General features: G+C 38.2%; 1 protein-coding gene across 22 annotated transcripts in view; it reads right to left on the reverse strand.

Moving 5' to 3' along the window:
* Window positions 1-3191: 3191 nt before the first annotated feature.
* DISP1 (dispatched RND transporter family member 1) overlaps window positions 3192-15385 on the reverse strand; it is a 96365-nt gene continuing 84171 nt past the window's right edge. For all 22 annotated transcript variants that reach the window (XM_074817833.1, XM_074817829.1, XM_074817828.1 and 19 more), the window contains 4 exons: window positions 14523-14650; window positions 13983-14080; window positions 11818-11915; window positions 3192-6847 (listed from right to left, as the gene is read on the reverse strand). In XM_074817833.1, coding sequence (XP_074673934.1) covers window positions 3203-6847; window positions 11818-11915; window positions 13983-14080; window positions 14523-14650 — 3969 coding nt within the window. In that variant the 3' untranslated portion in view covers window positions 3192-3202. The remainder of the gene's footprint in view (window positions 6848-11817; window positions 11916-13982; window positions 14081-14522; window positions 14651-15385) is intronic.

Here is a 15385-nt window from a genome sequence, read left to right on the forward strand (position 1 = left end):
GGTGAGGTGAATTTGAGAGAGTTGCTCTCAGATGCAAGTCCCACTCACAGGAAGATTCTTGACTGTATTCTTTATTCCTGAAGAAAGCATACTAGCAACTTCAGAGCCACAAACTGTCCTCCCACATAAAGAAGATTACTGTCTTCCCACATAAAGTCTCTCTTTCCTTCCTTGGATAATCAAAGACATGTCACTTTAAAGACTCACTGCACATACAAGTTACAGTAAAGTCTTCCCTCGACTTTGAAAAGGCAGAAAGCTCATGTCATGTCCCAAGCTACATGTGTCATCATTGCCAGAACAATTACCAAATACCCTCCATGTCTGGTAAATACCCCAGCATGGATTATCCATAAAGCTCTACATCTTCTAAAGCCAGGACCCTGTCACTCCACGGAGGAAGCGCCAGCCAGCGTCAGTGGCAGGGCCCTTACCCAAAGTGGGCAGCCTACAAGAGAAGCACCACACTGAGCCCACATGGTGTGCACACATCCAGATTCACTGTGCGATCCCAAAGCAAGGGTGGACCTCAGTGATAGCGAATCAGTTAATGGAAATCAGAGTACTCTAGGCTCCTCAGCCTCCCTTAGGCCTTGGCAATCATTGACAAGTCTTAGAGAGATGTCTCAGCAGGATGTAATGGTCCTTGTTAAGATTTCCTCAAGTGGAACAGGATTCCACCTCTCCTCGCTTGCTCCTAGCAGCCTGTAAAAACTTTTTTTTTCTCATGAGTTTTATGGGGATAGAGTAATGCACAGCATCATCAGCCCTCAACTGTCACTGGAACCAACTCCTATTCTCTTCCACTCTCCAGGAGCTGTATTGGCTTGGATTTTAGAGTCCATGCATGAATTGACATAGATGCAGTACACACACATATGTGGTGCTACATACATAAATATTAACCAACTATTTCAATGGTTGCTCCTTGTCCAGCTAAGTGATTTGGAAAGAATAAAGCAGTTAGCAGGGAGGCAATGGCAAAGTCACAAAAGGCAAATACAACAGCGATACTGTTTGCTAGCCAAGTACGTCAGCTCATTTTAATCTTTTCTAAGAGTACATTACATCACAACTCCTTATCTGTCCCATTTTTTTCACTGTATCACCCTTTAAGAACATACAAATCATAATGAAAATACAACATTAATCTCTCTCGCTTACCTCACCATTATAAAAGAAGTTATTAATATAAGCGGTCGAAAGGGATTTCCTTATACAGAATGCAGTTGTGGAAAACTGGCTTAGAAAAAAACCTCACTTTTGAGCTCATCAGCTCAAAATGTCCTATGTTCTGTAGATGTGTTAGCTGGGGACCTTCCCTAAGGCCCAGGTCTCAAAGGCACAGCTGTGTGACAAGCACTACATAAGCATTACACACTGCTTTGGCAAGGTCTGACTGCAGGTCCATTAAACTATCATAACGTCATTTTTATTTCAGGAACGATTTATTGCTTAGCATGTTACATACACCCCTCACAGAAATTGCACACAAGCAGGTGCAGTGGTCAGGAAGAAAGTTGGACAACAGCAACAGCCCAGTTTATTTCTTATCCCTTTTAATTTCTTTAGATTGCTAACAGTGCAAGTCTTGGCTCTTTATAATTAATGGCCCCTATGGTGCACAGAAAATCTGTGAATTGCTCTCATTACAGACATTTAGAAAGAATCTGGATCTAAATTGAGTTATGAGTTTTAAAAGAACTAAAAATGAGTTTTATTTTATATCTAAGAAATAATACTACTCTTCTTAAACCACGTAAAACTATTTTAGCTTTTTCTGTAGATTTCAAACTCTTATTCTGTTCCAGTCACTGGGATATATAAACACTAACATCACTACTCCCAGACAAACCAAAGTGGTTTGCTGTATGATACTCATCTTCTACGTCCCTTCAAGATGAACCTTAGAAGAGCAAAAGCCAGGGTCTTCCTCCAGTGATTCATAACACACCAAGTACATGATACCACATCAGCCCATAAAATCTATCTTCTGTTATCTGTGTACAGTAAATCAACATAATCAGTATAACCAAACGATTATATGAGGAGAGATTTGTCATTAAGGTGCATAGCAATTATGACATACGACACAGTCCCAGCTCTCAAATCTACTCTCCCTGAATGACGAGACCAGCAAGTATTCCCACAACCAAACCGTAGCTGATATTTGACTAAGCCCTGTAGTTACACAAATACAGTGTCTGAAATCCAATGTCTTGGTTACATGGTTTAGTTCAGTATCTGTAACTAAATCTTGAACTTCTCTGGGTAAGAAATCTCAGAGCACAGTATTCTAATTTATGGATTTGAGCCTTTTGAATTAATCTGATACTATTGACAGTAAGTCTAGTACATGTGCATTAACCACGCCTTTCTCCACAGTAGATTTACTTCTAGTTTCTATACTTTGTGGGAAAAAGTTCAGTATTGCAAGGCACTCCATGCCCAATTTTATAACTCCTGATCTTATATACATATGTATGTCATACACATGAATTATATTTTTCTTGCCATCACTAAGAAGTAAAGAATGTTCACTTACTATTGTTTCCACCTGTATTCTCTGGTATTTAATGGTCTATACAGTAAACGCCAGAAAGGGCGATTTAAAATATTTTACTGCACTATTTACACAGATATGCAACAATGGCAGTGCAAGTGCTGTTGGCCTCTAAAGAGCTTTTCTTTAGATTATGCTAGGATAAAGAATCAAAAAAAATCCCCAAACAGGCTGCACTGCAGAGCTGGTCTTTCAGACAATCCTGAATAAACACAGTTCCAGTCCTGCCGCTGTTTCGAGGTATAAGCCTGCCAAGGCAGCAGTAGAATAAAGGTAAATGATGTACTTGGAAAATGTGGCAATCTCAGTCCACCCCAAACGTTTTCAATCTCACAAGTCCTGGCTTTGGAAAAGGGAGAGTTTCTTTGTAACACTTTATTTCTTGAGATGGTTTATAAGGAGAATTCAAACTCTAATGCCCTGGGACAAAAACTAAATTAAGCATAATCCATCTTACGAGTTACAGCAAAAAACCATTCTGGACAACATCAGGTTTTACTACATGAAACGGCTTTATGAAATGTATAAATCTTACTGTTCTATAAAATACATTTTTCGTTCCAAAATGCAAATTATAATAATTAGTGTTTTAAACTTACTTTTAAAAGAAAGACACAGGATTGCCAAATTAAAGATTTATTATAGCGTTTTTATTAACAAACTTTCATTGGAAAGTTCTGGGCGCATTAACATAGGAGGCACATTGGCTTCGATGTTTGGCATTTGACAGTCAACAGAATTGCACTTCACTGTGATAGCCTTGCTACAACAGTGTGAATTTTCACGGCAACCCTCGTAGCGAGCCTCTCTCGCTGACCTATTCAGCAGATGTTTTTTATCATTTTGGTCAGCCTTCAAAACCCCGTCATTCTGCAAAGAACGCTGATCTATCTTGCTCTCAGCTTTCTTTTTCTGCTTTGACAGAGAGGCTTTCTTGCTTTCAATCCCATTCGCTTCTGTACCACTCTTTTCATCACACTTGTCTGTCTGCTGACAGAATCCCTTTTGGTTATTTGATACACTGTTCTCACATTCAGAGCAATGCACTATTAGAGGTCCTGCGTTTCGACAGAGAAACTGTGAGGAGCTCATCACCCTTGGAACAGTTCTTACATTTTCCTCCGGGTTTTGATGAGCATGTGAATCTGTCCTATTTATTCTTTGATGTGCCTGAAATTGTTGCACGGACTGGAGGAAAAAATTTTTAGGCAGGGAGTTCTGCGTCATCGTTCTTTTGAGCCTTCCTTGAAGGCAACTGCAGTGGAGGACATGCTGGACTGGATGCACGTACCCTTCGGCAGCTTGCTGTAAAGCATTTATAGGAGCTACAGAGCTTTGGATCTGTACAGCTGCCGGTGAAGGAGAACACTGGTAACAGAAGGTGTCACTTAACTGCTGACATGAGTGTGGGCTCCACTTCACTGCCACTTGCTTATATGCATCGGGACAGCTACACTGCCTGTTTTGAGAGAAAATTGGGCATATGGTGTGTTGGTCAATACATGTCTGTAACATAGCTGAACTAGCAACATTTTTTATGCTTTTACTCATTTCACTATTATAGGCTGAATGCATAGGCATACATGTGTTTTGGGGCCTGCTGCTGAAGAGCTCTGAGCAGATATGAGTTTCTTCGTAAGTCACTTTCTCTGCAGGGTTACAGATACCTGTTTGTGATGCCAGAGGCTCGAGCTCATAGTGCTCATGCTCCATTTCTGGTTTTTGACTTCTGGAGTCCAGCTGATATTTGCTAACAGGATGTGATTTATTTTGACCTCTGCCCCCTTGGGCTCCTGAAAAGGTCTGAGAAAAGGCATTACACCGCAATTTTTTTGGTAGTGGGATCTGGCCACAAGTGCCCTGAGGTCCAAGGCATCGGCACATGCACTGGAAGAAGAACGTTGCAAAAGCCCAACTAATGCACATTATAAGCATCATAAAAGTGCCAAGCTGCGTGTACGCCAATACTGTAGAGGGCATCATCATTGCTCCAGCTACAAATGTGGTCAATGCAGCCATTGCAATAGCAGAACCCATACGGCTTAAAGAAAAAATTACTTTTCCCTCTCGGTCAGGGTCAGGGGCTAAGCGATAAGCCACTCCGTAATGAACAGCGAAGTCTACAGATAAGCCAACGGCCACCGAAATAGTGACGGATTCTAACACATTTAGCTCCCATCCAAGAAGAACCAGAGAACCTACAGTGACAAAAATAGTTCCAGCTATTGAAACTATTGCATAAAGACTTATAATTATATTCCAAGTTGTAAGAAGCATTACACTAAACGCAACAGCAACTGAAAGACCCATGGCAATTAGAGTACCATCAGAAAGACTGTCCTGAAGATCATAAAATTCAAGGTTACTCACAAACCAACCATTGCTAAGACCTTCAGGAGCAGAGCTAAGCTCACTTGAAATCCATGAGTCTACCTCTCTGTAGAACTGATGCATTTTCTCATAAGCCAGCGTGAAGAGGTAGGTGCTTTGGAACTCCAACACCACTGCCCTGATGGTGTCATTTAGGTCAAAGCGAGGCCCTGGGGTTTTACTATCTAAATGGTACCCTGTGCTTCTTTCTAGCTCCATTATAGCTCTCTTGATACATAATTCGAAAACTTCTTGTTTGTATGGAAAGCTCCAGTGGCTGCAGCAGGGGTAAAGAGATGGCTCATCGCAGTCTTGATTTTCCATCCACTGCTTAAATGTTTCAATGAAGCAGCTTGTGAAGTCTTGTTCTTCAGTCTGATAATAAAATGTTTGATTTCTTAACTTCTGACAGAAACGTAAAATCCAAACCTGTGAAGCTGGGCTAGCGATATTAAAACTGCTATCTAGCTGCAGCTTTCCTTTACTTTTAGGGTTTAAAGGGTCACCATTATCCTCAGGTGTGACACCCCAGATTACTGTAATTGGCATGTGGAGCTCTTCTCCATGATGGACACGTTCAAACATAAAAAGCTTTTTGTATTCTGCATCATATCGTTCGAATGGGTGAGAAGACCTAAATACCTGAAACTCAGAGAGCTCCAATGACGGCAATTTCATCTTTGGATTTACACACACAATATATGCTCCACCAACTGTTAAGGCAAGGAACCAGAAAAGCCAAATATATCGAAATTTGATAACAATGCATGGCAAAACTTTTTCAAAAAATATCCTGGATGCTTCTGAGACTGCAAAAATAATCTTGTGGAACATTTGGCACAACACTGTCCAGCAGTTTTTGTTGTTGTATACCCTCTGCTGAGGTTTCTTAAAGCAACTGAAAATATTGAGAAGATATCGTTCATGTAATACAACTACAGCAGGTAGCCATGTAACCATCAGAACATAATTCACCAAAATGGCAGTGCCGGCATAAACACCAAAACACCTGATTGCTGTGATATTGCTGACATAATTAGCATAGAAGGCAGCAGCGGTAGTAAAACTTGTGACAAACATAGAAAGAGCAGCGTGCTGCAATGTGATGCTCACTGTTTCAGAGGTTCCAGCATGAGGTTTATCAAATTTTGTGTAGTTCCAAACGTCACATAAGACAAAAGCATCATCTGCTCCAATCCCAACAAGAATAATCAATGCTGTGAGATTCATGAATGGAAAGAACTCAAAATTAAATACTACCCGATAGAGAAAATAAGAAATAATCAAGGAACTAATTATTGCAAACATAGTCATCAGCGTGATAAACATGGACTTCGTGTATACACACATAACTAATAAAACAATTACAATGGCTATGGCAGGATACACAGTATCCATCAACAGGTAATCTTGAAACAATCTATGTTTTATTCCAAACTCAATCCCTGTGATGGTTGTTACACCATCCGAAGCATTCCAGTTCTCAAAGTTATCTAGGTAAATACTCATCATGCTTTCCCCTTTCTCAGTCGGAGAGAAGAGCATGCTGTATTTTAAAGCTGGTAAGACATAGTCAGCTGTCTTTGGGCTTAGAAAATCCTTGTCCACTAGATAGTGAAGGATCTGGTAAACAGCATTGTACTTGGTACATTTGCGAGGCACGTTTGTACACTTGAGTTGGTCCTTCCTTTTGGCATTCATATCCCAGCAGTCCGGCCCCAGGGTTCCGTTGTAGTAGTATTTGGTACATGTGCGAAGCAGCTTTAGGGTGTGAGACACGTCTCGTTCTACAATTTTTTGACACGATGACCTGTTGTTTAGAATAGCAATATAGTTGCCCAGTGTCCAGCTGGGACAGCACGAAGCAGCAGTGGCTCTCTGGCAGAGATCGCCAAACTGGGAATGGGATCTGATCTGTATAAAGACAGGCAGGGCAAAAAATCCAGTTTAAAGTAGTAGTCTGAATTATTAGAAACATTCACCCACAAAAAAAATCCCAAAGTGATGAAAATTCAGCTTATGGTCCTTTTGTGTTAATATTTTAAATTCTTACTTCCACGCACATTGTTTTTGGTCAGTATCCTCTTACACCCAGCAGACTAAACCAGCAGTAACTCAGTACACTGACTTGTCACAGTGGCATAAAATTGGCAGAGGTGTTAAGAATATTGTAATTCTATTGTTTGAAGATGCACTGAGGGTTTTCTTCCCAGACTGAGGGCCATTAATTCTATTATTTTGTGCTATACTCCTGAAAATACACAATCAGCCATACATCAATGAAGTTTCATTCTGCTTGGAATCACATACTGAAGTTCCTAGGAGAGGCAGGGACTTACCATCCAGAAAGAAAGGATGTGACAGCTTTATGACGGCTTCCATCATCTGACCTCTCTTCTACAACATCACTGTATGAGTCTTTTTTAGCTCTTGTACAGCTGACAGACATTTCCCCCAACCAGGCCAGCCTGCCACTGTGTGTCCCTAAGGCATGCAGGATTTCCAAGGCACAAGCACAAGATAATTCCGCTGTGGCATGAAGCACCCCAAAAAAAGCCCTGCTGCACAGAGGCGACGGTCATGGCTCTGAATGCTGCACCCACCGTGGGACGAACTCCCAAGAATTGATTCAGGAGCGGAGTGGAGGAAGATGCAGCAGCAGCAAGGCCAGAGAAGTCATGGGGACAAGCAGGCACAGAGTCAGGTCGTGGGGGAGGACTGCTGTTGTCAGCTCAAGTGACTGCCCAAAGCCTAGGAACTCCTACCAGGGCTTTACAAAAATTATAGGAATTTTAGCATTTTGGTTAAGGACTCTCCTCAGCTAAATAAGTGTTAATCCCTTACGTGGATGCTCTTCTTTCACTTCAAGAATATTCCAGATTTAGCTGAAGCCAGTAAGAGCACAACTTATCTAAATCACCATAAGGCACTTCTAGGCAAAATTGACAGGATCTATGAAACAGAGCTGAAACTCTTAAGTAACAAGTCTAGGTCAGGGACATTTTCTCAAGTTGGGAAAACTCAATCCTGATAGGGCACAGGGAATATAAATCTTAAAAGCCATAACTTCTGGCTTGTTACACATGATAAATTGGAATTAATCCTTCAAATAGGTATTTGTACAATTTCAGTCTTAATCAAGTTACACAGAATGAACACATAATAATACAGCCACGTGCCTAAGAGTTTACAGGATTGGGCCCTGAAACCATTATCCATGTATGTTTTAAATTTAGGTATTCTGAAATATATCACTTTGCTTTTTTTTTTTAAAGCAAAATCACACCAGTTTATTATTAACAATCCTTTATAATGCAGACAAAAAAACTGCACTTGGGGATTCTCATGGCAGTGATAAAAGCTTTAGTACGGACTTAATTTTGTCAACCAGTTTCTGAACAATAACAAACTGGCATTCCAAAAACCCAGGATAATTCACATTTGATTGTTTCCAGATAAAAACACTCTACACATGCAAACTCAGGAAAAGCTGAACAACCTACTAAATAAAAGGAAGCACTGGAATAGCATATCTGTATTTTTCATGGCACATCTCCAGCTTAATCCTATGAGGATATAATAGGCAAATTGGGAGGAAAGGGTTGTATTGTCTTCTCTATGTATTCAGGTTCAAGATGGGACAATGAGGTTTATAGGCTGTTCTTCAACACTTGCTGCAGGCCATAAACATTCACTGGTAAATGTTGCCAAAGATAAAGTAACACGAGCTGGCAGCTGGAAATTAGAAATTAAAATACAAAATTTAGCTCTGGATAGCTCATTAAAATACTTTGTAAAATGTTAATATATTGTAGCATTGGGCTTTGTTGGTGATCCAAAGGAATTGAAAAAGGCCATTTTGCTGTTGCCAGACTTAGTCTGCCACTGGCAACGTTTTCATTTATTTTGGAACAAGTAAGGAAACTAAGCTGTGCAACCTGTGCACATGCTGTATCTGTGGGCAGACCTGCCCAAATGGATCTACACAGTGACGGAGAATCACAAATACACCGTTTTGGGGAAGCAGTCTGAGGAGATCATTTACGGTCTTTGAAGTTTATAAAAGAACTGTTTACAGTTTATAGGGAAAACATTCTGCAATTAACAGGTGAAAAAAAGGGCTCTTCTTATGCAAGTAGTAAAAAATTAGAACACCTCCTACGGCTATTTTGTATATAAAGTTTCCATGAAGATTATAGGACTACCATATGCTAAGCAGCTGCAGGATGGAGCCCCGAAGTGTCAGTAAAACATATAGTTAAAGTAGTTACAAGCAGATGGGAATACAATTAACACATAGGGGATATACTGTTAGTTCATACTAAAGCAAATACTAGTTGGTGCTGAAATCCTACTTATCAGAAAAATACAAAAATTCTAAGGTTTGCATTTCCAGAAAATAGTGTCTGATTTTCCTGTCTTTGAATACAGAAAGCTTTGCCACTTATCTCAACAGAACTGTGGCCCTAAACAAGCATGAATTCAACAACAAAAATAACTACAGCCAGAAGAGAGTCTGTAAGACCAGAAGGTCACTGAAGTCATCAATTTCTTCTGATAGCTGCAGTGCAAGTCAGCATCCTCTCTAGGGACTGACTGCTAGCAGAACTTAGCATTCAGAAGTGGGGCATATCACAGCACTTCATGCGTTCTAAAAAGTGTTAGAAGTGCTTAGAAATTGTTAGAAAGTGTTAAAGTGTTAAAATCATTTAAACATGTTATTTGTAAGTAACAAGCATTTTTTAAAAAATTTGGTGAAAAAAGCGTCAGTCCTTTCTGAGCACTGAGTACCTAATTTTTATTATAAATTTACATGTAGGCCAGCAAGAATTGCGAAACCTAACCAGAGCAATTGGTTTTGTCTAGTAACTAGCTAAAAATCAATGCTTGCTATCATGATGCACGGTCATTCTGCTCAGCTGAGATGTTAGATTATTATATTCTTAAGTAAAGACCTAAATTACAAAAAAGACCCAGAGACACATTACCTGCAACAATAGTCTCTCTAAATATCTATACAACTATGGGTGTAGCTGAAGTAACCAACATTTAATTTTCTGAAGTGTTCTTATTTCAAAGGAAGAGCTATTTTTAAGGATGCAAGATGTGTGGTGCTTGTTTTTTTCAAGTAAAATAGTTTCATCCTTCCCTCAGAAAGTAAAGCAGCATTTGAAATAGTACATTACTATCGAACTGTGCATATAAGGGAAAAAAAAGATAAATTCCTCAGGAGTAATGCAACCATTACAAAGATTATTCTTCAGAGGTAATTAACTGTCTTTATTCTGTTATACAAAAATATTTTGGTTTTTTTATTCAGCCTGCATTGCTTTGCAATGATCTATACTACCCAGGATTTACCTGCATCAGTTGTCTATATGACTAAACTTGTACAGTTAAATACAGAGATTAGCATCTGCTTCCTAACTCTTAATTTTTGCCCTTGTAAAAGATTCTTCACCACTGTATCTCCTGATTGAACTGGTGATACGATTGCTCCCTAGCTCAGTTCATTCAAAACTGAGCTGGGTTAGTTTAAATACGGTACTTTGCTCACCTAGCTCATTCTGATTGAAAGAGATAGAGGGTAATCACATGAGCCATCCTGTTGATGCAATAATCACTGATAGGGAAAAAGGAACATTTCATGAGCATGTGAGGACAAAAACCACTTACACCAACTGAGGCCACCCAGGACAAAGTGCCTGTCAGCAGACTGACAAGGGAGATTCATTATACAATGTTTCACTACAGCTCAACATTTTAAGCAAGCAAATGTCAGCTGTTAGGGAAAACAGTTTGGGAATTCTCTAAATTAATAGAGTTGTCTTAAAGGCAATGATAAACAAAATTAATAATTAAAATATTCCTTATTAAATAAATGTGGTATAATATGAATTGCTTAGGATTTTTTTTTTAGGAGAAAAAAATTGGAAATAAATAATTATTAATAGAAGAAAAACATATTACTTTATTTCCATACAAAGTAACTAATAAACAAAATTTTATAGTTACTCAGCAGTTCGAAGGAGTTCACTCCAGCAAGTGACAAGCTTTTATTTTACAAATATACCATCTCAATGATTATTTTATTTTAGCCTGTGTCAGTTAACTTCCATCAATTGAAACTGGACATCAATTTCTATCAGAAAGTGATGTCCAGTGAAGTGCTAAATTATCTTCTAACACATGCAAAAGAAGCTATGGTAGCCTCTGAAGCTGGCTATTACAATGGTTATTTTGACTATGCAAGGTACCAAGTACAAGGAAAGCCAAGAAAAATTACAACAGTGCCAGACAGACAAGGCCAAAATGTCTTCTTTCATTTACCCACTTTTAAAGAGAAAACTAGTATTACTCTGGAAGTATCACTATCCACATCTAATTAATTGGACTATATTTCTCCCTACTGTATCTATGTTCCTTTGATCTCCATCTGCCAACTTATTCTGTTTTGAGCTTTAAAAAAAGAAGTCTGAGTGACCCACTGGGTGGGGCAGCTAATTCACCTGAAGGTGAAAAAGCAAGAAAAATGAATAATTTGCTGAGAAACAAAACCAAAAATCCATGGAATAATATTCTAAGAGGTAACACACAGCAAAAGTTAAGATAGTCCCTTCTGCAAAGAAACTTCTGAAGCAAACCTCCTCCATCCCATTCTGGATGGTGTTAGTAGCAAAATCAAATACATTCCCCTATATAATCCAATTTACAAATTAAAAGTTGCTTTTTAACTTCATCTGCATGCTGACTGACCATTTGAAAAGGATATGAACAATGTGAAGTCCTCTCATATGCTACTGGATGGCAACGGGCAGCAAAACAGTTTCAAATACACGCTTTACATTTGCAAATTAAACAAATTAAATGCCATCTCTACTTACCCTCAAGTTATCTACATTGCACATTGACTTAATTGCATTCAAATTCCATAAATTCTCTCCTTCTGTTGATGTAAACACCACTCGTGAATAGCGATCACCTGAAATTACAGGAGGGAGGTTTTATAGGTTGTTTGGGTGTGTCTGGTATCAAAGACTGAGGCAAAATCCCACCATTCAAATGACACAGATGAAATCTTTGTCAGGTCATGGGAATTCACCTCCTTTTCAAGATGAGCTATTTATCTGTAAGACTCAGTCCACATGAAAGTTTCAGTTTCCTTAAAGTGCTTATAGTAAATATGGCATCTTCAATACTATATACCACTCAGAAGCTCTACAGACTTCTATTCAAGCAAACTATCTTCTGAAATGTGACAAACAAATAAAAATCAAAAGATCTAATCAGCAAACTATGAAATTCTTGGCACAGCATAATGGCAGTACACAGATAATAGTAATCAAGGGCTGATTTAGTAAGTAATTTGGGAATATAAATAATAATTATAAAGCTGTTTCTACAAGAATGTTTTTGCTTTAGAAGCAAATGACTGCAGTGGAAATTGTTGCGATATCCTTGAGGCCATTTTAAAGAATTCTACAGTTTAGACACATACAGCTTAAATTACAAGTTAAATCACATTTATTAGAAGACAGCTTTTAGGAAAGGAAATAATTACTTAGTGGCAGTGAGATCTTTATGCATACCTAACAAGGGAAACATATATACAAACACACGGTGCTGCATATATGGTACTTTGGGTTAAGAAACATTATCGCATCCATTACAATATTCCAAAACCCAAAAGGCTGTATTTTTCTCACTGCTGTGAACGTGCAGAATTTTTGCCTTTCACGGGAGTGTAATGAAAAGACTCGGGGTAGTGCTCTATGAACCTCTGACCGTGCTTTAGTATGAAGCAAACTGAAATCTGCAGATCCTGGAGCAAAGAAAGAAAGATACCAGGAATGACAAAAACTGGTTAAGAGGAAATCAACTGTTTTCTTTACATAACGGACTAGCAAACTTTCCCATAGAAGCACAATTCCTTCATGACTGACATGACTGAGACTACGCAGAAACAGTAGTGGAAAGAATGAGAGTGAGACTATCCAGAAACAGTGGGCAGGATAAGAGGAGTTAATTCTGCTACACGTTGCAGTTAATGCTCAGTAGAGTTTCGAGTACACTTCCTCTTCCTTACACAAGATATGCTTGGTCTAATTTGGTTCTGCTCACAGGAGCAGAAATGACAACCTTGCTCACATCCTCTCACTTAGATGTAAGACCATACTGTAATCGAAAAAAAAAAAAAAAATCATAAATCTGTTTTCCACCCTGGTTTTTACTGGTCATTGCTCTCTCAGATCAAGTAATATAAACAAAAAATTTCACAATTATGTTTTTGTGTTCTGTTATCAGTCCTCACATATTGAAGTAGCTGCAAAAGAGCCCAGGTCATTATATGAATAAAGGCAAGATCTACATCTGCTAATGCATGCTCTCTGCCAGAACAGGACTTATCAAAGTTTTGCAGTATGCCTTGCAAAAAGTTAATAAAGACTTCTTTGTCTTTTTTGACCTCTACTTTAACTTAGACAGTTTCATAAGCCTTCAGTACTTTAAGGGGGGAGGGGGGTTAATTTTTGTTTCTTTGAGGGGGGTGTTTTGTTTGGGTGGTTTTTTTGTGTGTGTAGTATTTTGTGGGGGGTTTTTTTTTCCTACACAACGCCCTAAATTCTGTACAATATATGACCTGTGGATGTCTTTTACGACATATACAGGAAAAGTATTTTGATTTAGGTTTTTTAGAGTTAACGGCACAGATAAAACTCAGTTTCTTCCCTAGAGTGAATTAAGTGCTACCTCCACAGTTATACACAAACCACTGCTTTTATAACGATCAGTATTACCAATAACTAATAAAAATCCTTACAGGAAATGAAACCACTTAAAGGAAGCACTTTAAGTAAATAGAGTTGCTTCCTAGGAAAAACCAATAAAACACAACATTTCTTCAGACTTCTGCACACAGAAAGAAGGTGCTTATTGTGAATATACCAAGCAAAAAATATTTTCCTAATAAGGGGTACAATATATAGAAGAGCTCAGAAATGATTCAACTGGCAGAAGTATTTAGCCTTCCTTACATAATTTCTCCACTTACTTGGAATATCACAGAAAAAGGTATCCTTGTGGAAGTTCCAGTCTGCTTGCCTCTTCTCTCTTTCGTAGTGATCATCTGACCATCTGTCATCTTGATGACTAAAACAGAGTAAATAGTTTTACCTTACCTTAGCAAAGAGATTATTAATAGAAGCAGCATCCAAACAAGCCACACATCATAATAGCTCTTACATATGAGAAAACGTATTTTTACCAATGTGACTTTGGTATACAAAACCTGAAACACTCACTGAATTTTTTGTTTAAATTAGAGACTTCAGAGGAAATTACTTTGAGCCCAGTACTGACAATATCAATAATTCAAAGAGAAAACTAAAATGATACACTTTTTTAAAGAGCTTGAGATGGGAAATACCTAGTTCCATGTGGAAGGCCTTGAGAATTGTAGATGATCAGATTCAACACTTATTGGAATCAGTGGCAGTACATATATTAACTTCAGAGGGTACTGAAGCAAGCAATATGTACATACAAAAAAACCTCCAATAAAATAACATGCATTTTTAATATAAATTCTTACCTTTTAGCTTGTTCATCTGCATATTTGAAAGGATAGTTTGCAAGTGTTGCTTTGTACCCTGTGTTTTTCACCATATTGTTCCATGTGACCAATCTCTGTCCTATGGCTGTCCCTCTTGGTTCAAAACCCTAAGAGAAGAGCATCGCAAAATTCCATTAATACTTTTCATTCTTTCGCTCAAATGGGAAAGTGGAAACATGATCAAAGTGATGGATAGTTTTCATTATGAAGCACAGTTACTCCAGACATCTACGTTTAAAAGATAAAATGCTTTATGACAAGTCAGACAAAATAATGACTGACTGTATAGAGTGATAAGGAATTAAGAATTCTTGCACATACAACTTTTCTCCCCAAGAAGTGATGATGATTTAGTCTATCAAACATTTAACACTTAGTTTTCAGAGCAAGGGCATTCTATAAAGTCCTCTTCTGTATCTCAGTTATCACTCTTTACTGATTAAATATGATTAAAATCACTCAAGTGTATCTCCTCTATTTCTCCAAGAATAAGGCAAATCTTTAAATAATTTTGAAAGTGACTTTGAAATAATTTTAATACCTTGGCTGTTTTCAAGAAATATCCATTACATATGGAAATGTACAGATATACACTACTATAAGTAACAAAAACTTATAGGAACAGTGTATTTTTATTTGAGGATAATAAATACAGTATTTTCATAAAAGTCCTGAAAGCTACTCGCGGGTAAGACAGCTCATGAAAAGTAAGAAATGACCACAGTATTTAATAGAATCTGATAAAAATTACTTTCAGTCTTTCAATATGGATATAATTTCATCCCCAGAAGGCACTTAGAATCCCCTTTCCTTTAATAGATCCTGGCCCTCACTCTTTGAAA

Source organism: Strix aluco, chromosome 3 (genome assembly GCF_031877795.1).
Source record: "Strix aluco isolate bStrAlu1 chromosome 3, bStrAlu1.hap1, whole genome shotgun sequence".
Lineage (NCBI taxonomy): Eukaryota > Metazoa > Chordata > Aves > Strigiformes > Strigidae > Strix > Strix aluco.